This window comes from Symphodus melops (genome assembly GCF_947650265.1).
Source record: "Symphodus melops genome assembly, chromosome: 2".
Classification (NCBI taxonomy): domain Eukaryota; kingdom Metazoa; phylum Chordata; class Actinopteri; order Labriformes; family Labridae; genus Symphodus; species Symphodus melops.
Window position 1 is genome coordinate 23,086,355 of NC_136692.1, and position 23,010 is coordinate 23,109,364.

Genomic DNA, 23,010 nt, shown 5'->3' on the forward strand with positions numbered 1-23,010 from the left:
TCCTCTAATCCTGCCTGTTTCTGCTCTCTATCACATCTAACAGGTTCATAATAATAAGCCAGCGGACCATTATATGTAAAGGAATACATATTTTCTTCCTCTTTATTGACGGGAGTGACACTCGGATCCATGATTTTCTATGTTAAACAGATGGGGATTCAGTGGGACTGCCTTATGTTACGTTACAGCCGAATGCGGAAGTAAAGAGCAAAGACGTGCAAAAACGTACTAAAACGTCTCCAGGAGACCCTGTGGGTTATTAATTTCTGAATTTCTTTAAAAACAGTACTGTTAACGTATTTTCCTATGATTAGTTAAGTTTTGTCTTTAACCTGCAATATGCTCTTTAATGAAAAAATATATAGATTTGTCAGAACTCCCTAATGAATATATCATAAGGAAATGCAAAAACAATGGCATCAACATGTGAACTAAATTAGGCCCTCTTCATTACATTGCAGGGTTGCAGCATTGGGGTAGATACAAAATCAGAAGAGTGCATTGTAAGATCACACTCCAACCTCTAATCTTGTCAGAAGCAGCATATGCAAATACTGCAACAAGCAGAGGGAGATAAAGAGAAAGGGAGAGGCTTAGAGAGAGGGGGGGGCAGAAACTATTTGCCACTGTGTTTGTGTGTAAGAGAGTCAGAGAGCGAAAAAGAGGAGATTTGAGTGTGTCTTTGTATTCCTCTGTCTCAGTTTCTGAGCTGCATCTCACACTGCATCTCAACAACTTGACAGAGGGCATCCGCAGCAAGGGACCTGAACCAGTGACCAGAAACAAGGCAGGCAGAAAAGCATACAGACTGTGTATTTGCTTTTCCTCAACTAGTCAGCACTCAGCCGGTGGTGCATCAGGTGGAAGAAAATCCAATCTAGTAGACTGTGACATTATTTGCATAGTGTGTATGCTGTGGCTATTATGACTATGATTAAAACAATCATTCCAAATCGGATCATAGGAAAGGCCAGCAGATCAGAAACCACATTATTGCAGTGATTGGCTGCAGATAACTTTGGCCAAGCGTGACACACAAAAAAAAATCCTTCCGAGATGTAGCTTTGCTCTGCATCCCACGAGGCTATATTATTCATTTTGCAATGTAGCTTATGGTTCAACATTCACAGTCACGGGCCAGCAGCTTTTTGTTTACTTGGTAGTTATGAAGTCTGCGGAATCAACACTCTGTTTTTCTACTCCCTGTGTACTTACCCCCTTCTACACTTAAAATGACAAGCGTCGTGTATGCTGCCCTCTGAGCGGGAAGGCGTCCAGTCATCACTTTGAAGGAAAGAGGGAGCAGCTGGGGTTGGTGCAGCATCCTTTATTTATGGAGCTCGAACCAGCCATAACTGACAACTTGGGATAGCAGAGAGGTCCATCTCCCATCTCAACCAACCCCCCACCCCTCTCTCTCTCTTTCTCCCACAAAAGCCTTAGGCTGTCTCACACCTAGGATGCTGTCACAAACACACACCCATACAAACAACAGCACGGTTGGGTTGAAACCTCCTATTTCCTAAATGTCACCATGTCAGACTTGCACTCTGCTTGACGGCCTGTCTGTGTTTTTCAGGAGAAGGAACTCATAGAGATCCAGGTACACTTTATGAGGGCCATAAACAAAAAAACAAAACAAAAAAACAGTCAGAATTATTTAACATTTACCCAGTTTCCAGTTTTGGAGCATCTTAATGATAATGTTAACAATCAGATGATTAGTTACATTTCAGATATAGTTTGTGCCAGAGTTTTGCCACAAACATCTATGGTATTTTGTTAAAAATAAATAAAGGAATAGAACTGCATCTTAGAAAAATAATTAAAATTAACATTTTGAATTTAAAAAAATGTCCCTGGTGTATGGTACAAGGTAGCATTATGCCAGTATAGCTTCAACTAAACTTAGCTTTTTCTTCATATTCCAGCTTGATAGGATTCCTTAAGGCCTTGATTCTCAAACTGTGGTACGCTCCCCTCTAGTGGTACGCGGAGGAAGGTCATAAATATTTTTTGAAAATATATATTAGCAAAATAATAGAAGACCTAAAATTAAAATACATAAAACATATTAAATTCATATTTAAAATAAGCATGTCTTTCCATTATGTTTGTCTCAATATCCGCCTGCTACATCACCCGGTTCATGCTACGTAGTCCGGTTCATGCACTTACGCCGTGCATAGGCTACTTGAGACATGATAAGACTTATCATGTCTCAAGTAGCCTAGCTTATAATTGTCTCCTCATGACTTATCAGATAAGTCATGAGTTGAACTGTGTGAAAAGATAAACAGGTAAAATGTAGAGAGGAAATATGAGTGGTTCAAGAACACTGCAATCGTGGCTTCAAACTGGAACTATTACTAAGAGGACTGCAATTCAGGAGGAGAATCTTTCAGGCAGCCACCTTGAAAACGAAGAAGATGACAACAGTGGAGCTAGCATAAGTGCTAGCGGCTACTCGAGAGGTGCCGGTGAAGCGTCCACAGCACCCACCAGCACCAAGCGGCGCAAAGCGGTCAGGAAATATGACTCCAGTTACCTCAAACTTGGATTTAGTTGGCGTGGGACCGAAGAAGAGCCGAGGCCCCAGTGTGTGGTATGTGGTGAAGTCCTCAGCAATGAATCAATGAAACCATCGCACCTCAAACGGCACCTTTTAACCAAACACACAGCGATGAAAGATAAACCTTTGGACTTTTTTCTAAGAAAGCGGGACGAGCTGAAGCAGTCCAAGTCCACAATGCAGTCCTGTGTTACATCCACGGCCAAAGCACAGGCGGCTTCATACCGTGCCAGCCTCCGTATAGCGAAAGCCGGAAAGCCACACACGATTGGCGAGGAACTGTGTCTACCATTAGCCAAAGAAATGACGCACATCATGTGCGGGGAGAAAGCTGCTCAACAATTAAACTTGGTGCCACTTTCAAACGACACAGTGTCACGGAGAATACGGATCATGGCAGATAACGTTAAAAAGACACTGACTGAGCGCATCAAAAGAAGTCGGTATTATTCCCTCCAACTGGATGAGACGACCGATGTTGCAGATTTGGCTAATTTGCTTGTGTACGTCAGATATGAGTGCGATGGTGCAGCTCAGGAGGATTTTCTGTTCTGCCGACCACTGGAGACCAGAACTACAGCCGAGCACATATTCCAGCTACTGAACACCTTCATGCAAGAGAACGGAATCGATTGGGAAAAGTGTGTCGGAGTCTGCACCGACGGCGCCAGGGCGATGACAGGCCGCCACAGCAGAGTAGCAGCCCGGATTCGGGAGGTGGCACCTGAGATGCGATGGACACACTGCAGCATACATCGGGAGGCACTTGCAGTGAAGAAGATGCCCGATGAGCTTAAGTCAGTGCTTGACTCAGCTGTAAAAACAGTTAACTTTATTAAGGCCCGACCGATGCATGCTCGCCTGTTTCACGTACTCTGTGATGAAATGGGCAGCGAGCATGTCCAGCTCCTGCTTCATACAGAAGTCAGATGGTTGTCAAGAGGTAAGGTGCTTTCAAGGCTTTTCGAGTTGGACAGAGAGGTCCAGGTGTTCTTACAGGACAAAAACTTCCCCATAGCAGATGTTTTTGAGGATACTGTATGGCTCAGTCAGCTGGCATACTTGTCAGATATTTTCTCCCGTTTGAACGAACTGAATTTGGGACTACAGGGACTCTCTGTCAGCATTTTTGATGTGCAGGACAAAGTCAACGCAATGCTGAAAAAGATGGAGCTGTTCGAAACCAAAGCCATGGCAGGTGATATTTCAGCTTTCCCCGCTTTGGAGAGTTTTCTGTCTGACAACGAGCTGCAACTTGATGACGGGGTCAGGGACAACATCGCTGCGCACCTCGCCTCCCTGAGACAACAGTTCAGGGAATATTTCCCAGTGACGCCCGAATTGACCAGCTGGATGAGAAACCCATTCAGTATTGAAACCTCTGAAATCCCCAAGGATTTTACTGTTTGCGAGCAGGAGAGTCTAATAGAACTGTCTTGTGATGAAACTTTGAAGACTGGTTTCAAAAAACAGTCGCTGTTGGACTTTTGGATACAGCAATGCAGGGAATACTCTGCGCTTTCGGATAAGGCCGTGCGCTTTCTCCTTCCTTTCGCGACAACCTATCTGTGCGAGAAAGGCTTCTCTTCACTGGCCGTCATTAAGACAAAAAACAGAAGTAGGATGGATGCTGAGCCAGACCTGAGACTGAAGCTGACCACGATCGAGCCAGACATCACAGGACTGTGTGCACAGAGACAGGCGCACCCCTCTCATTAGGAGTATGTAAGTTGATAACTAATAATTAATATGCTGGCCAGTTCTTAATGATTGTGAGTGGTTCATTGATCCCCTTTTTCCTGTAATGTTGCTACAGGTTATATTTCTAAGTAGCAGAGTAAGGACAGTAAGGACACATTGGTCAAAGCGAGACTGAAAGACTGTATTGAGCCTGATAATGTTCAGACAGGTGTGTGTTTTTGTTTTTTTGTCATCATGTGTTGTTCATACCGACATAATGCACTGACTTTTCTAATATGAATGTTCATTCACATATGTTTTATGTTTTATATCTTTGTTACTAAAAAAAACACTTTGGAATTTGGATTATCTGTGACCTAGATTAGAAGATTTTAAAAAAAGAAACAGAACACTTATGGTTCTACCAGCCTACTGTATGTATGAATGTGTGTGTGTGTGTGTGTGTGTGTGTGTGTGTGTGTGTGTGTGTGTGAATGAAATACAGCTGTTATTCTTTATGTTCTCACTTGCTGTGTGTATGAGAGATAAAGAGGCGCCACACCTTGTTAGGATGAGTTTAAGTGCCTGTTATGATGCACTGTTGTGTACGTGTACAGTGTGGCTGTAGCTGGCAACAGTTACCAATAAATAATCCTCATATTCAGAGTAAGCATGCCTCTTTTGTAAACTGTCCATAACTAATACCATGAACCTTCACTACTGTATGTTCAAGTTGGTCATAATGGTGGTACTTGGAGAGCTCGATATTTTCTCAGGTGGTACTCACTGTAAAAAGTTTGAGAACCACTGCCTTAAGGGTTACACTTCAGTGTCCTCTAGGGCCTGATTTGCTAAATGTTTGCGTGTATTAAAACTTGTGCAAACTGATACCACCAGCAAAAAATATGCTCTCTGATCTACTAACAGCGTGCAGTGAGGATTGCATCTTTAACATGAGCAAAACAACTTGTATTGTCCAAATAGTATGTTTGCCTTAAAATAAATATGCAATATGAAGCGTTTCTGCCCCAGCGTGAAAAATACTGGGAGAAGAAAATAGAAGAAAGAAGAAAAAGAAGTTAAGTTAGTACACACAATGCCATTTACCAAGCCAGGCAAAAATTGCGGTGATTGTGACAGTGTCTAAATTTAACACCTTTGAAAGGAACGTGCTAATCCAAGAGCCCAGCGTTACGCACAACAAGCTGCAGTTAGGAGGAGACACAGGCTCAATAAAAGACCTGTTAACATTAAATGACAGAAAAATAAATGTAATGCATTTATTTTTTTATCTTGCTTCAATACTTTAAAAGAAACACCATGATTAAAGTATAAGTGAACATTCACAGCCTCTGCATTCTAAAGAATTTCAACATTGACATTTATGTTTTCCTATTTCTCTCTTCTCGCCAACATTACATTTTAAACAGGGCATTTCCTTTTTCTCGGGTTGCGTGTCTCCTGTGCGCTCCAAAGTGCTCCTCTCTTAACTCTATAGCCCTCTCCCCTGCTGCTGCGTTGTAGGACGCTTGGATTGGGTGGCCCATCACTGCTTGTACCCCCAACTTCAGTACCTGTTGCCATGGTATTTATGTCCAATCAGACATATCGCTGAGCTTCTGGTGTACAAAAATGGCACAGGTGGCACACACACTGAGCACCAGTGCCACAGAGGACTCGCACCTCCTGCGCAATGTATGACAATTCATTCAAAGGAGGGAGGGAAGAAAAGAGAAGCCCTGTATAATACCGAGGTTCTCATATAAGCCACGTTTTTTCTTTTGATATATTCAGATTTATCTGCTTGATTACTTGAAAATACTGGATGTTCATTTGCATTCTCTCACAAATACTTATTTTGCGCTTGCAGTCATCCTGCTTTCCGTCTCCATGACGTAAAAGCAAAAGCCTGTCTGAAATACTACTGCCTCCACAAGGTTTGCACCTGTCGTCACTCACGCAAATATTCCTAGTAAATCGCCCGCAAAACGCCCACAAGCCAAACGTGCAAACTTTTGCAGTGAACACGCAATTTAGTACTCTTTAATTGGGATCTTAGTAAATCAGGCCCCTAGTGTTTTCCCTGCAGATGCCTCTTTCTAAGCCTCCTGCTTTAAAAAAAACATAATAAAGCTAAACTCAGGTCTGAGTTTAACAGGGGCTGAGAGACTTCTTCCAGACTCAGAATTGCAGAATTGCAATTACACAAATTCTGCAAACATACTGTCTGTGTGACATAATTCATGCAATAAAAATGCAACGTCTAAATCTGTTGAATATTTTAGATAAGGGAGAAACACTCTTGGTATCAAACTGCCTCTATCTGTTCTTTTCTGTTTTTTGTCTGATTCAAAAAGCATCTAACCCTTTCATTATGCAACTATCAGTTCTTGGTGATTATCCCTTGTACACATTTCTTTCATCTTGTTGAGCAGCAGGTAAACCCTACTGACCTTCCTATCAGTATGGCCTGCTGTCCTCTGCAGGTAAAAGACTCGATTGCATGATCAGCCACAAATCAAAAATCCATTTTTGTCAACTTACAAGGCAGATAGTGAGCACAGTCATGACAAGATCTGATGTATGAATAAAGAAATACTTGAATTTTACTACCCTAAAAAGCTGAGCATGGTCTGCTTAGATGGTCTGTTAGAACAATAAACCTAGGAAAGTGATTTTCTTTGTCTAATATCAGCACAAAAAAGTTCCCAAAAAGGCACACATACAGTAAAAAGTTAAGTGGAGTGACTTGGTATCTTTACAAATCTGAAAAGTTCTTAAAATGTTCATGGTGGGCTGTGTGATATGAATGAAAACAGCCAATGTGTCACTCTGACTTTACCTTGAATTCTTCCTGCCAGCCAACCCGGGTAAATTTTCCACATAAAGTCAGGGTGAAAAGATTTGAAAAGACAGCAGGAAATTATGAGGGAGATTCACTGCAAGCCAGAGGAAGGACTACTGTAGTATTATATCCTGTGAATATAATAATAATAATAATAATATATTATAATATAATATAATATAATAATGTATCATAAATATATATCCATATCATATCATAAAACTGCTTCATTGTGAGGTTAGTTACAGAATTATTTGAGCAACTAGCTATAATTTAAAGGAGCCCCACCCTTATTTATGCTAGTTTTTAATAGTAATAATAATAAATATAATAATTAATTAATAATAATAATTTGTACTTTATTAATTCCCTCCCCCTCCCCTCTGTGCTGCTCACTTACATGCACAAGCGCCATTGGTCCAGAAGCTGATTTCAGCTCATGCTTTGAATGTGGGCTTGTGCATGCATGGGGTAGAGTGTGAGCAGGGAGACAGGGAGGCATGATTGCTTCATAAAATGTGTACCGAGTGCCGACATCGGTTGAACTTGTTTACAACTGCTACAGATACCAGATTTTTTTTTTTTTCAGATCACATGAATTACTAATTTCTGTCAGGGCCTAAAGACAATTTTAACCAAAATCTTAAAAAGTGTGTCTGGATGAAATTACCCACCCTGATTTTTTATATTGAGTTAAAGTAATACTCAGTACAGTTTTCATGAATAGAAAATATAGTTCTGAAGACTTAAACTTACTTTTTCTTTTTGCTCAACTTTGTTGACGTGTTTAATTCTGCTGTCATCTTGGGCATTTAAACAGGGGCCCTAAAGCTGGGGAGGAACCGGCCCATGCACTTTCACATCGGATGCTGATGGCACCAAAGCTGCAGGTCAATGTATTTGGAGATACACAGATTTGATTGGTCCTCCGTGACATGTTGACCTGAGTGCAGAAGCACTTTAACCCCGCCCTCCTCCCCCTGTCGTGGAAAATTCTCCTTTTACGAGGTGGAGAGTTGCTAATTCTCAAGAAGAAAATTCACGGCGGCGCTTGAATCAGATCTCTTTTAATACGTGCAGCACGGAGGAGAGGCCAGAGCATCTTCTTCCGAACCTTTACATTACAAGTCCTTTTATACAATACAGAGCGATATGGGGAGGTGACCTTACACTTAACAAATGGTGATCTTACATTACAATGGTTGTTTAAAGTTTAGTGTATTCTGTCTGTCTGGAGACAGTGACTCTGTGATAATCAAATAACATTTACATTCGTATGGTACTGTCTGCGAAGGAGGAGGCCCTCCTGTGGCTCTCTGACACCTCTGTTCGGAGATGTCTCCTGAGTCTAGGTAATTTCCCACATTCCTCCCTTTTGACACAAAGTGTCAACACAACATTTGTAGAAATTACCATACAAGGTCATTATAAAACAGACTGTTCGTTACAGTGGAAATGAATGAAAACAAATAAAAAGTAAAAATAAAACAAAAACAAAACAAAATAATAACAAAATAGGCACTTATGTTGTTGAAACAGTTCTCTGTGGCAAGTTTTTAGATCATGCCCTTGTTGGATGTTCCGATCCTGTGTTGAATCTTGTGTCTTCATCTGTTGTTGCACACAGTCCATGTTTACCCTTCTGTAAGAGATGGGGTGTCTAAGTATCAGTGTAGTGAATCAGTTGATGATAGGTAATCGTCCCACGGCATCCTCTCTCAGCACTGCGTAGGTTAGATCGTCGTTCTTCCGTCGGTGCCATGGCTCGGAAAAGGTTTGCAGTGATGTATGGATCTTGGTATCCCTCTCAGCTATCCGCTCGTCAGTGGATGTTGTCATCATCTCCAGGTGTCCCTCTCAGTTCAGCAGTTGTTGTTGTCAGCAGCTCCAGATCTGGTTCTTGTCCACCGTCGTTAAAACGTCCATGCTTCCTTCTCAGGTCCTTTCCATCTCCAGGCTGGATGTTGTGGAGTCTCACCAATGTAGTCCCCAGAAGGGCCGCTTTCACCTTAGGGAAGACAACTTAGAAAACATGGTTATCCACCCCTTTGACACATGGTCAAGACCATGTGTCAAACTTTTGACGCACAGAGATATCTTTGAGGGGAAAAAACAACATTTTGGACAGATAAAACATTTGTAGAGTGGGGGAGACAGGTGAAAGAGCAGCAGTCCCAGGAGCTTCAAATCCCAGTGACTCTGGGTCATTAGCACCTGTATGAGCTGACATTTACATGCTGATGAAATGACAGCTGCCTGAGCAGACAGGTTAGCAGTGTTAGTACATAGATGAGACACAAGGGGATCCATCTGTTGGATCTCATAGCAGAAACATCTTATAAAGAAAACAAAATCAAAGTTAATGAAAGGAGTGTCAAAGAGTGCATCTCTTGGTTTTGACACAGACAGGGGTGTGGTTCTTCATCTTGAGCTGTAAAGAGTAAGGTTAAGACTGTTCTTCATTTTAAAATCACATGAGTTCACAAAAAGATTTAAAAAGGTTGGTAGTGTCTGGTAGTCATAGACAGAGGGAACTCGATAAAGCTTGTGTCAAGTCAGTTGAAGCTTTATCTGTGTCAGGAGTTCAAGTCAAAAAAGTCAGTCATGGCCAAATATCTACCCCCATGTGTGGGGGTAGGGAGATCTCCACCATTTTATAAAATCCATGGACAACAATAGCCTGTTCAAACCAATTAGGCAACCGTTTGTTTGTTTTTGCAGTTTCTTAACATCCAAGATTGTGGACGTAAATCAGGACCAAATTTATGAAACTCCGGAGTAAAATAATACATTTTTTTAAAAAACTAAAATAGTTTGCAAACTTGTCCTGCAAAATTTAAGACCGTTTTCTGCCAGAAAACAAAAATGGACAAACAACAAACACTGTCTCAGCTTGACAATGCCTCTGCATAGGGAAATATATACACAGACATTGTCAACATACTGAACAAGTGTATTAATACACAATGGTTGATAGAAACTAATTTCTCAGCTCTATTTAAATCCAGAGTGAAAATTGGAGAAAAAACACCCTATGGTATCTTCATCCAATAATAAAATGCACCATTGATTGTGAAAGCAACCCAGAACTGTGAGTCAAGATGAAAAGAAATGTTAGAATTTGCATTTGTTAAAACAACTAAAAAACCCAAGCTGATTAACATTGGTGTTACAGACATCTGCCGGATGCTGACCACCCCTATTTACATCCCTTAAGTATTTTAATGAATTCCAACCCCAATCTGGTTTTTTTTTCTTCAGGCACAATGGGGGAGGTATGGTGAGATTTAGAAAAGTTCAACAATAGCACCTTAATTTATAAAACAATGATTTCAAAACAGTCTCAGGACTAAATGGATATCTTTTAATCTCGTCTAAAATTAAATTTTGACTGGAAAACAATATAATATGCTATTATATTTCTAAAATTCAAAATTGTTTAAAGTTTTAATTACCATTACAGTGTTAGTTGCAATGTTTATTCTTTGTCAGTCGAATCAGTGTTTTCTCTGTGTGTGTGTAGGTGTGTGTGTGTGTGGGTGTGTGAGTGTGTGTGTGTCTCTGTATGTGCTGTTCACTACTCTGACCTTCCTCCACTGTCTCCTCTGGCTGTGTCAAGAGGAATCCTACAACAGACACCTTCAGGTGGTGAATGTGACCAGGATTCTTCTGGATCTTGTATTAAACTCAGGATTCCCATCTCCTTCCCTCTTGTAGCATTGTTCTTGGAGTCAGTGCTGTTGCACTTTCAGTTCGATATGGACCCCGTCTTCTTCTCCTTTTGCTTTTTGGTGGCAATCTCTGTCCAGGACTCTGTGGCCCATCAATCTCCAGTCTTTTTCAGGCGTTTCCTCTGCAACCTCCTTCATGTTTGGTTGACATGGCCTGTGTAAAAATTCTTTCTTGGAGAAACAGAGTTACTTGCTTAAGGAGACGGAAAGAAGGCTTTTAAATCCGGTTATGTTGGTCGGCCCCCCTTCTTTCTAAGAGTTCGTCTGGTGTGCTTGACCTCCTGTGGAGGAGGTGTTGCTGCAGAGTTGTAGGTGTGGAGACAGAGGAGGAAGTCACATCTTAAAATCTAACCCTACATTTCTACTTGTCCTTCATTTCTTGCTTAAAACCTCATTTCTCTTTCCTTTCAATCTCTACTAATTTTGAAAAAACAAAATAATCAGTCTATCTTTTCTTCCCTACTTTCATTTTTACCTTTTAGTCTAACATACTCAACGCCATCATAAAACATTCTGTGCTTAATTTCTTTTAATAGAAGACATCTCATGTGTGAGAAACTGCTAAAGTTGAACATCTTTAAATCACATATTCCCCATTTGTCTGCTCTTAATTCAGCAGAGCCTGTCAGAAAAAGAAAAAATCAGATATAAATGTTTATTTTTCCCCGTTTTGTTTCTCATGTTTTCAGTGACTCACTGGGACAGATGTGCTTAAACGTTCAATGGGCTTATCACTCACACAACTTCACAATCACACTGATCTTCCCATACAGTGTATGGTTGGATCTTATCAAACACACACTAAAACTTTTTGCAACTTAATTCAGCCAGGTGGTTTGTATGACACATAAAGTTCCGAGCAACGCACCTCAATAGCATACAATCTGCATGCCAGACACTGAATGTCGCAAACAAAGTTTTTATTTTGATTATCACTCATACGCCCATTTTATTGTAGTGGGGCCTTGTATATATATAATAATCGTTGTTTCGCATGTTTTATTCTTTAAGTGCAGACAGCCTCGTGCTGTTCGTTAGATATTTTAGTTTCATTTTTCGTTTTTTCTTTTTCTCAACTTTTCTCGTTTAAGACACTCTAAACATATAAAACGCACAACACATCAACAAAACGCACTACACATCAACCTCCATCACCACGCAGGGTATGGGAATTAAACCTCCAAGACCGGCATTACATGGGCATGGCGTCCATAAAACACTATATGGACTCGAAAAGCATAACTGAAACCACCCCAAAGGACTTAAATTACGTTTCAGCTACCTAGGCTTTTACAAATTGAGCAAATGATTCAAAACGCCGTACTCACTTAGATAGAGCGTCCGCTGTCTGCACCCTGTATCTGACGTCAGGTGGGATCCAAAATCTCCGTTTGTCGGAGCGGAATTTCCCCGTCCGGCAGCTCCTTCAGTTCAGTCTCAGGGAACAATCAGCGGGACGTCTATCCCATCCTCGTCGCCATAATGTCGTGGAAAATTCTCCTTTTACGAGGTGGAGAGTTGCTAATTCTCAAGAAGAAAATTCACGGCGGCGCTTGAATCAGATCTCTTTTAATACGTGCAGCACGGAGGAGAGGCCAGAGCATCTTCTTCCGAACCTTTACATTACAAGTCCTTTTATACAATACAGAGCGATATGGGGAGGTGACCTTACACTTAACAAATGGTGATCTTACATTACAATGGTTGTTTAAAGTTTAGTGTATTCTGTCTGTCTGGAGACAGTGACTCTGTGATAATCAAATAACATTTACATTCGTATGGTACTGTCTGCGAAGGAGGAGGCCCTCCTGCACTGTAAAACATAATAAGTTGACCTTACTTAAAAAAAGTATGCAAACTCGTTGCCTCAAAAAAATTTAGTAAAGTTGACTTAAATATGATGAGTAAAGACAACTTAATTATTTTGAGCGTGCAATACTTTACTTACATATTTTTTTTAAGTTCATGCAACTTAGGTCATTCTTTGTGATAACTTAATTTTTTTGTTTTTTCTGCACTGATTAGAACAAATTTAACGCTACTTAAATCAATCAATAACCACAACTTAACACTTAGTTCTAATCACTCATTATTTTTTATGTTCACCTAATTAAAAAAATGTGTTTCCCTGAAGTGAGAGAAACAAAATTAAATTTATCTATAAATACATTATGTGAAATGTAACTACCTTAAAACAATGCATTGAAAACACTCTTTAGTTTGATTCTGTAGCATTAAAACATTTATTTTCAAATGCACAAAAGTAATTAAACCAAAGTTGAATATTGGATAGATATGGGCTGAACAATAAATGTGTATAATATTGCCATTTTATGATTTCAACACTGTCCAATTTAAAATTTACTTTTGCTTGCTTTGTATTTTAAATCTCAATTCTTTTATAATGACCTTACAACTATCAATAAAAAAACTGTTCTCCATCCTGTCATATGTAAAATGTATTTTTAAACTACTTTTAAATTGTCTGTAGTTTTTGTAATGTTAGTTACACTTACCATAGCAATATGAATTTCATCTATTGTTCAGCCTCAAGAGTGCAGTATCATGTCCCCAAATATTAATCTTGTGTATATTCAAGTATGTAACCATTAGCTCAAACAACAGCGGAACATGAAATGTGCATATATTGTATTATTGTAGTCAAGCAAAATGAAACCCATTTTTATGGATTTTTCCTTGCACCTTAATAGAAAGACCTATATAACAGGGGTGCCCAATCCTGGTCCTCGAGAGCCCCTATCCAGCATGTTTTAGATGTTTCCCTCTTCCAACACACCTGATTCAAATGATCAGGATCGTTATCAGGCCTCTGCAGAGCTTGATGATGAGCTGATCATTTGAATCAGGTGTGTTGGAAGAGGGAAGCATCTAAAACATGCAGGATGGTGGCCCTCGAGGACCAGGATTGGGGACCCCTGACCTATAAGCAATCTGGTGTCATGGCACCTGTTCACCACATGACTGTGAAAATATTTAAGTGCATTTCTGATGAAACGGATTACAACAAACAGTTTTTTCTCAAATTTAGCATCAGTCCTGGGTTCAAACAAAACAACACTTTCCTAGAAAAGATCAACACTTGTAGGTATTTGGATCACATATCAGAAGAACTTGATTAAAACTTTCCAGAGTATAAATGCAAAACCATTGCTCGATGCATTGCCGGCCATTTTATTCTTGCCTCCTTTGTCTTACTTTTCAAAACACCATCACAAAACTCTGACTTTTCTTTCACGAGTAAAAATTCAAGTATTTAACTTTTCCCTCATAACAATAGAGAGCAATATTTTACAAAGTATAAAACTTTACACTTGTAACAGTAGAGTGTAACATTTCACAAAAGCTTCTAACTTTTCTCTCACAACAGAGAGTAACATTTCAAAAAGTATTCAACTCTTTTATCACAACAATAATGTTTCAACCAAGTGCTATCTGTTAGCGTATGAGTCTTCACTGGTCTAAGCCAGTAGACTGTTTTTCAGAGTAAGCAGTTTTGGCGGGAGGGTTTTCTTCCCCAACCCAAGCATTACAGTCTGAATGAATTTGAGTGTATTTGCCATGCATTTTGGGTAATCCAAGTGTAAAGCATATGTAAGCCCAAATAACAGGCAAACTGCTTGAGGAAAGTCTTTAATGTTGTCGATGACAATACCTCCCTCAAGTACGATTGCTGTGGAGATGGGCTGAAGGTACATTGAGCTCGGACCCTCTTGAAGACTGTCTTCACTGAGAACAGTAAGCACACCAACCGTAACAGATGCTAGGGCCTCATCTCTTGTTGAATCCTACAAAAGAAACGCAACATATATCAGCAAGTTATGCTTGTATCCCAACAGATTTAATCTTCTTCTTAGAATATTTTTGGGTGTTTTTCATTTCCTGGAGAATAGAGCTCTGAATATACATGCACGCTGCACTGTAGCCAATAAAATATATGTGGCATAAAAAACAAAAGCTATAGAAGCATAGTAGTAAGTACATTTTTGACCAGTGACACTGATTTTTTACTACTGATTACAACTCCTGCAATTTTATTACCTCCGCCAAGCGCGAAGCGGAGATTATGTTTTTGCTGGTGTTTGTCTGTCAGTCTGTTAGCAAAATAACTTGAAAAGTTATGAACGGATTTTGATGGAATTTTCAGGAAATGTTGATAATGGGCCAAGGAACAGGTGATTAAAATTTGGTGCCCCCCCCCAAAGTATATTCTTCATTAATTGGACCCCAACATCCATCGCAGCGGCTTACTTTTTACATTTTGGCGCCTCGCACCCTCCCTCCCTACCCTAGTTAAATTATTGTTTACATATCTATCAGACAAGTGGAGGAACTTGAGCCCAAAACATGTGTCGCTGTACAGAAACCTACAGACTTTCCTGATTATTGTGCAGATATAGTTGCATTGCTCTATTCTGAGTAATGAATATGATTTGTCAAAAATGTATTTGTACTTTTTTGTGTGGAAGTACTTACCAAGCATGTCTTGTAGAATTCACTGGAGTCATCGCCAACTACAACGGGAATGCCTTTGAGGACAACGGAGCGCAGTGAAGTCACATCTGATGTCTAATGATAGAGACACAAAAGATCAGCTAGGAGACAAATTTATAAAGGCACAATCCAAGTCAGACAAGGAGCAAAATAGGTTAGTCTGTATTAAGGTTCTAATTTTGAAGTAGTGTTATAAATATACATTAAATTAACAATACCTTAACGATATGAAATTACTTACCACCAAGTTGATTTGCTGCATTAACTCCGTCAGTTTCTGTCCAACAGTTCCCTTTTTGGATCTGAAGAGTTTGATGAAACGTGGCGTGTGCTGGTCAAGAGCCTCAAAGAATTCTCCCTCAAGATTCTTGCTGGCAATTCTATTAAACTCAGCAAATACCTGAAAAATAAAAGGGGAATGTCTGCTTATAACATAGAAAGTTGAGGTATGCTTCCAGCTTGCTAAATGTGTAACACCGTTTTCAAACAAATGAGAATAGTCCATGCCACTTTCTTACCAACAGAAAATATTGATTTGTATTATCTTGTGTAAAACAAACAAAACAACAGAGTTTATGATCCTACAACTGATATTTCTGGCCTCATGGCTTTGATCATGGCTTACCTGTCTTTCCGTGAACAGTGCTGGCCATCTTTCAATCATGTTCTTCACCTCAGGCTCATTTTTAACTATCTCTTGTCTGCGTAGTGGGAATGTCTGGTCCATCATTTTGGAGATGAGGATGCCATTTGGTCTTCTTTTCTTCATTTCCTCAATGAGAGTCTGTCTGTCATTTTCAAGACTTGTTTCATTATGTCCTTCAGGTAAATTCGGCAGATAGTTTGCTTCGCCTCTTTCTGGCCGTTTAATGTTCTTGCTGGATGAGTCTCCCTCTGGGTTGCCTTTACTCCTTTTACCCCCATTGATTGAGACATCCTCACATCCAGCTTTTCGAAGCTTAGTTCGGTAGTTAGCCATCTTAAATTTAAGACTGTTCTTCCAGCCGTACCATCCTGGCTGAGAACCAGGCTCAGTTAGGCCAGGGTGCTTGCTAATCAATGCTTTTGCAACACTGCTGAAGTTGTCGTCTTCAGGATAAGCCTTGTAAGAGTACATTGTCTCTGCAAGCTTTTCCAGTATGTCATGCTTCATATCTCGGGTCAGAGCTGTTCGTGTGCCATCTTTCATAAAAGCAAGATCTCCTTGTCTGAGTCTGTATGCAACATCAACTGAGAAATTGGGTATATCAAAGAATTCTGGCCACTGTTTTCTCAACAAAGGTGATGTTGCTGGGCTAGAGAGAATCTCAGTGTCTGCAGTGCTGCACTCAGTGTCTGAAGTTGTGGTTGGCGATGGCAGGGCTGTTACATGCAGAGTCATGAGAGGGATGATTTTCAGTGTAGCTTTATCAGGCAAATCTGTTATTTCAGTGAGATTGCAAAGAGCATTGCTGAAGTCTTGATCTTCATACTGCAGTTTAAAGTCATACTGCAGCGACAGTTTATCCTTCAGTTGCACTTTTAAATCTTCAATAGAATCCGGTCTCTCATTTAAAGTTACTTTTCTAATATCATCTTCATCAATGACAACTCTCAGCAATAACTTTTGAGCCATTTTGATAACTTAACCTGAGAAAATAGGAGAAATCTGTGTTAGATTTTCACATTTCAGTGTTACATTTCAGCATACAATGTACCGTTTCAAAGTAACAAACTGTTTCCCTCTAACTCTGTAAAGGGACAAGGGGAAAATATCATTCAATTCAGACATCTGGGTTACCAAGAGGGCGGACAAATGGCTGCTGCAGAGCTCATATGCTCGAAGATGCTCATCAAACCATGAGGTCATGTGTCTGCAGACAAATATTATGTCGGTATTGATCACCACAATCTTTGCTATTTGTCTGAATTCTGGAAGCCCAGAGCACGATCCAACTGAAATGACCATGTCAGCACTGAACTTAATGCCATCAATGCAGACAGAAGATGCTACAAGGACTGTGTTCTGCTGGGCATTCCTCTCATGAAGAAAGTGCTGCACATTTTCTGGAAAAGTGGCAACCATCACAGACTTGACTTTATTCATTTCAACAGATGGTCGGAAAAAGGACGTTGAAGCTAAATGGAAGGCTATCATTTTCTGGTGTCTTACAGCTAAAGTAAGGGCTATGTTCTTAAAATTGAGTGTGTGACGCACAACATTTTTAAAAAACTTGTGTTTTCCCTCAAAACGCATTGTCCACACATTAGTTAACGGACCAAATGTTTGAATTAACTGAGGGTAGTGCTCAATGTAGTGATGCTTTGGCCGTAGTTTTTCGTTTGGGAAAACTTTCTGAAACAGAGCTCTATGTTCTGTGATCTTGCATTCAAGATAGTACACCATCTCCTCTGTAAAGCTTGTGGACACAGACAATTCCACTACGTCTTTTAAGTTCATTAAAACTTCCCAAGTTTCATCCCCCTCAGGAATGTGATGACCAATAAGTAGTGGCAATAATCGGAGAAGTGCCCAATTTTCATGACCATTCAACCCGATAGTTCCTTTGGAGGAAAAGTTCTTTGTGATGAGCTGGGGTTGGTTGGTTCTGTCTGAAAATGTATATGGGAACTGTTTAATGGCCACATTCAGGGATTCAAGTGAGAAGTATCCCTTTGATATCAGTGCCTTCAAGCACAAGGCCAGTTCAGCTGGAACCACGCCCTCCAGAAGATCATGTAACAGGTCTGGTGGGAAACCATCGACTACATGAAAGTGCTCCAAGCTCTCACTAAGTGGGCAGCTTCTTTTTACACCATATTGTTGAGCCATAGTGGAATCCTGTAAGACATCTTGTACATGTTTGTCATGATCTTCTTTTGTTCTTAGCTGAAATGAGCCTGTCTGCACTTGTTTGTGTGTGTATTTCCTCACGCTTGGCCATACAGAATCTGCATATCTGACTAACTGTGAAGCTTTCAAAGAACCCTCCCAAAGAATGGGCAGCCAGATTGTCTGCTGCAACATATAATACAGTGCCTTTTATGCTGGCTCCCAACTGCTCGACATATACACCATGTTGCTCAAGGAAAACAAGGTCCTGAATGAGAGGGTGAAGAATTTCATCATAACCATACTCTCTGATGTTGCCAACTTTGCAAAGCAGAGCTAGCTGAATGGAATGAAGAGAGGATCGATATTTAGGGTGCAGATTGCCCAGTACCCAGTAGACACCACATAGCTTGTGCTTCTTTCTGGAGGTTCCCAAGGGATTAGCCACCTCAAAATCATCTATGTATAAGCAAAGTGCAATCCTGAACTCTTCTTCTGTTAAGAGAGTATTGTCTTTAAAGCGAGAACCATCCCTGTGAGATCTGTATCCCTGGGATTTTTTTTCCTCAGGTGACATGGCCTTTTCCAAAATGTCTCTATTGTTTAGCAATGTCTGCAGCATTTTTAGAATGGGGATGTACACAACTGTCTGTTTGTCATTTTTCAAGAAAAACTCAACAGGCATTACCAAAGAGAATTCTCTTGAAATGTATGACATTCTCTTCCTAGCAGTTGACAATGATCCCCCATTAGAAGTGCATTTCAGAAATACATTATTGTCAGTAACTACTTTGACTATTTCACTCACTAAAGAATCATCAACATCTCCACAATGCTGATTTAGAATTCTCTGAATTGAGGAGTACAACAATGGCAGTGACAGTAAATAAATTTGGTTGATCTGCTCTATAACCTCTTGCAGGGCATTTTCGGAGATGTTAAGAATTGATGACATTTTCAGAAAAAGAGCAGCTACGTTATGTTCCACTCGTCTCTGCAAGTCGTCCACGTCTTCGCTCAACTCACTAACATCAAACTCAACATCATCAACTTCAAGGACACTGTCCTCAGGCTGTACATTCAGATTAGGTGGAAGATCTTCAAGTGCACTGCCTGAAACTATTTCTGGTTTGAATGACATCTTACTTTGCATCTGATGCTCTTTGCTTCGATGTGCATTAAAGGTGGAATAAACATTGCTCTGGAAGTTGCAGCCTTGATATGGACAAGTAACCTTTTGCTTTAGCTTTAAATGTCTTCGCAAATGGGTGAAAAAGTCTGCTTCTGTGCAAGGCTCCACATAGTCACACAGCTGACAGTGAAATTCACTTTCACTTACTTTTCCATGATCATTTTGAGTGTGCCATGTTGATAAGTGTACCTTCAGAGCATTAAAAGATTTAAATGTGCATAGACAATCCCCATGAAGACATGGGAGTGGTGACATTCGAGTGTGGCACCCATGTTTAAGCGGTAATGCTTCAATAAGTAGCCTCTCTTTTCAGTGCAAAATGTGCAATACTTACAGGTCCACTGCATTGGAAGTTATTGATCTGGTTGTTATGTCTGAAAAGAAAGAAAATATACAAGTTTAAGTATCAAATACAATGAAACCATCACACTTTCCTGACTATAAAGTTGTGGTTTGGACTACCTTTAAACAGCACATCAGGTTTAAAAATATAAAGTAAGTTAAGACATCTGTTCATTTCAGAAAGAAGATGATTTAACTGAAATGTGCAATGAATTATTTTTATGGAGTCACAATATAGGAATAAACACATTTTTTTTACTTTCCTAAATGGATTTAGTCATTCAACGTATGCAAACTCATAAAATAAATAGAAGTGCTTAAAAATAATTTTATTTGTAGACATGTTATTTCACCTTTTAGTGCTGGATGGAATGGATGGTCTGATCACCAAACCTTTGAGCCTGAAATGGGGACAGAAAAAAACTATTCATGGCAACTTTAAAAAAAAAAAGTTGCAATCACAAACATGACCAAACCTCACCACACGTCACATGTACTGTCTAATGCAAGTTTAAAGATATATCAAAGACATTTCCAATATTTACATTTATATATCTTTGACATAAGCAGCGTAAACAATAATCTAGCAAGCTGAGTATGACACCCAATATCTTAAGTACCTTACCAGGTTATGTAAAATTGAGAATAATCAATTTACACTTTGAAATATAAAATAACAGCTTTAGTTTCTAGATATTCAAGTTTAGTTGATTTTGTCATTGAGTTCTGAGATGAAAAAAATCCATCAATTATTTTTAACTGTCCAAAAAAGAATTAAAAAGAAATTTCATGGTACATGAAGCCGTCTACATTTTTTTCGATCCAATTAGTTGAGATAATAAGGGACTATGTTAAATGCATACCGAAGGACGAGGCCAAAGCGACATTTGAACTTTTGAATTTACTGCTTGATAACTGCCCGGGTCTCTGGATATGCAGCAGCGGACTGAGCTGGGCGGCTGCAGACCCGCTGCTCCGGCAGACAACGTGGCCGAAATAAAAAGCAATAAGTATCGCGACGCACACGGACTGCATGCTGTGGGGTCGGGTGTGTTAGCTAGAGCCCCCAAAAAACTTTTTTTTACCGTCATGTTCCACACGATGTCGCCACCGTTGTATGGCTCAGTTAAGCTAACGTTAGCCCGAATTAAAAAGTCAATGAACTGCGCACTTATTAATAAAAAGACAATCGCTCAGTTGCGAAAGAGTAAAGAATTTACTTACCAAATAAGTGTTCCAAGCACAAGAATCAAAAGAATGCCAACAAAAGTAACCACTGTTGTTGCACGGACGTCCTGCAGCACCTGGACTTGCCCGCACATGATCCGGAAGTTAATGAGCGCCAAGTAGATGAAGGCTTATTTGCGCATGTGTGAATTGATAAACTAAAAACAAACTTATTTTTTCTATGTCAACCCAGCTTAGACTTACTGAGTTGTTCAACTTTTTAAACTTCTAATTACAGGTTACTTGTGTAAAATGAGTGTTGATAACAGATTGATGAAAAGTGAGTTAGGTTCACTTAGTATTTTTTATTAAGTTCCATGTTATGCATTACAGTGTGTGGCTCTCTGACACCTCTGTTCAGAGATGTCTCCTGAGAGTCTAGGTAATTTCCCACACCCCCCTGTAAAAAAAAAGAGCGGGCCTGGGGTGACATCGCTTCAGTCACATCTTGATACACTTTAATCCTATAAGAAGTCTAGCTCTGTGTAGCTTCTTTTTTGAAATACTTTCTGTCTTTTGTTGTACTGAACTGCTGTCTGTGCTCATCACTTGCCCCCACTGAAGCCATAAAAAGAAAACATGAAAGCTTTTGCTCCAACAATGCTCCATCAATATTGCACCACACCAACATGTTTGGCCATTTTACACTTTTTTTCCCTTTTGTTTGACAGCTTTATCAACAAGCAACTGGGTGGTTTCCATCCACATGAATAAACAATCAGGTGGAACAATGAGTTCTTTTTAAAAACGTTCTCTTTTTGATACCTGGCATGGATGTGCTGAACTTCAGAGAAGAGAGTGGCAGCTCTCACATAGCTTTGATTTTATCTGGTCTTGCACACAAAAGTCTATTATACTCCATGAAAGGCAGTCACATTATTCTTTTTATCCTCACAAAGCTATACTGTATGTATGAACTTCAACGCAACTGAGAAGGACACATAATATCATGGAAATTAAATGTGCTTGTTGCAGCCTTCACAAATTGCCTGACAAACTATCAGCAGCAACTCTGAGGACATGAAATGCCTCTCTAGATCGAATGCTTTTAATAGCATGGAAGACGGTACATTGGTGAAGTGTTTGCTTTGTTGGTGAGAGATCATTTCACAGAATTTTCATTGGTCTGACAGCCTGGGAGAGCCGTGTAATAAGTGCTTTAACAGCTGAAACACCCAGCTAAAGGATGACAATGCTTTGATACATCATGTTGTCTGATCGATAAAGGAAGAGAACTGACACCTACTTCAGAGAACCACCTGTCGTGAAACTTTAATAATGAGTCTGAGGCACTTTTTCAGATGCACAGAGGTCCAGCAAAAGGATTAAAAGCCTGTTTTGGGGAGTTGATTTGGAGTCTGATGGAGTAGGACATGCTTCGGGGAGGCTCCCGTGGATTTGTTTTTAAACGATTTCAGGGCACTTTTGTAAGTGACAAGAAATTTTGCATTTTTATGAGTATTTTATTTAGTTGACCGTGCACACAGGTCACTTCAAGCCAAGCCTAAATCTGGTGAACGTCCCCGCCCCGTCATAGCTTGGATGCATTACTATGGGGACTGTATTGACATTTTACAATGCGCCAGAGCCAAGCAGCAGATCAAGATTAAAGGATAAGGATTAGGATAAGGATAAACTTTATTGATCCCCCAATGGGGAAAATTTGGATGTTACAAAGACACTGTGGTCTCCATTTTCCCGGACCTTACTGCCAAAATAGCAATCACGTGTTGAAAAACTCTAATCTGCTATTTTGATGGTGGTTTCAATGACTTATTAATATTTTTCATGTCATATCCTTTAATATATTGTGGCGAGCTGCGTGGAAGAATGACCCAAGAACAAGAGTTGGTCTCATTCACTGCACCCTGCCCCAAACAGGTGCTTTTATTTGACAGACCATGAATACAACAACTAACACTGCCAACAGCAGGATCTCATGAACAGCAATACCCCAAACACTCATGGTTTACACCAAAGTCCCGAACACCCATAATGCTTTGCAGCATCCAGTCCCCGCGATTGGCTCTACGATCGCTACAATATGATTCTGTCACAAATACTTAAAATGATCTTTTGTACACGCAAATGATGTTC

General features: G+C 39.9%; 2 protein-coding genes across 2 annotated transcripts; one reads left to right on the forward strand and one right to left on the reverse strand.

Annotated features, from left to right (window-relative positions):
• Positions 1 to 2,320: 2,320 nt before the first annotated feature.
• LOC306820334 (zinc finger BED domain-containing protein 5-like) lies at positions 2,321 to 4,291 on the forward strand (the record flags this gene model as incomplete). Its single annotated transcript, XM_079338153.1, has 1 exon — positions 2,321 to 4,291. One exon carries the CDS (start codon positions 2,321 to 2,323, stop codon positions 4,289 to 4,291), a length of 1,971 nt encoding a protein of 656 aa, XP_079194279.1.
• Positions 4,292 to 9,010: 4,719 nt separating this feature from the next.
• On the reverse strand, positions 9,011 to 21,197 carry LOC306820335 (uncharacterized protein; the record flags this gene model as incomplete). Its single annotated transcript, XM_079338154.1, has 8 exons — positions 20,911 to 21,197; positions 20,040 to 20,087; positions 18,681 to 19,718; positions 15,966 to 17,168; positions 15,582 to 15,740; positions 15,323 to 15,415; positions 14,502 to 14,634; positions 9,011 to 9,105 (listed from the first exon to the last, which is right to left on the reverse strand). Exons 4-8 carry the CDS (start codon positions 16,953 to 16,955, stop codon positions 9,011 to 9,013), a joined length of 1,470 nt encoding a protein of 489 aa, XP_079194280.1. The 5' UTR covers positions 16,956 to 17,168; positions 18,681 to 19,718; positions 20,040 to 20,087; positions 20,911 to 21,197.
• Between the last annotated feature and the right edge of the window lie 1,813 nt (positions 21,198 to 23,010).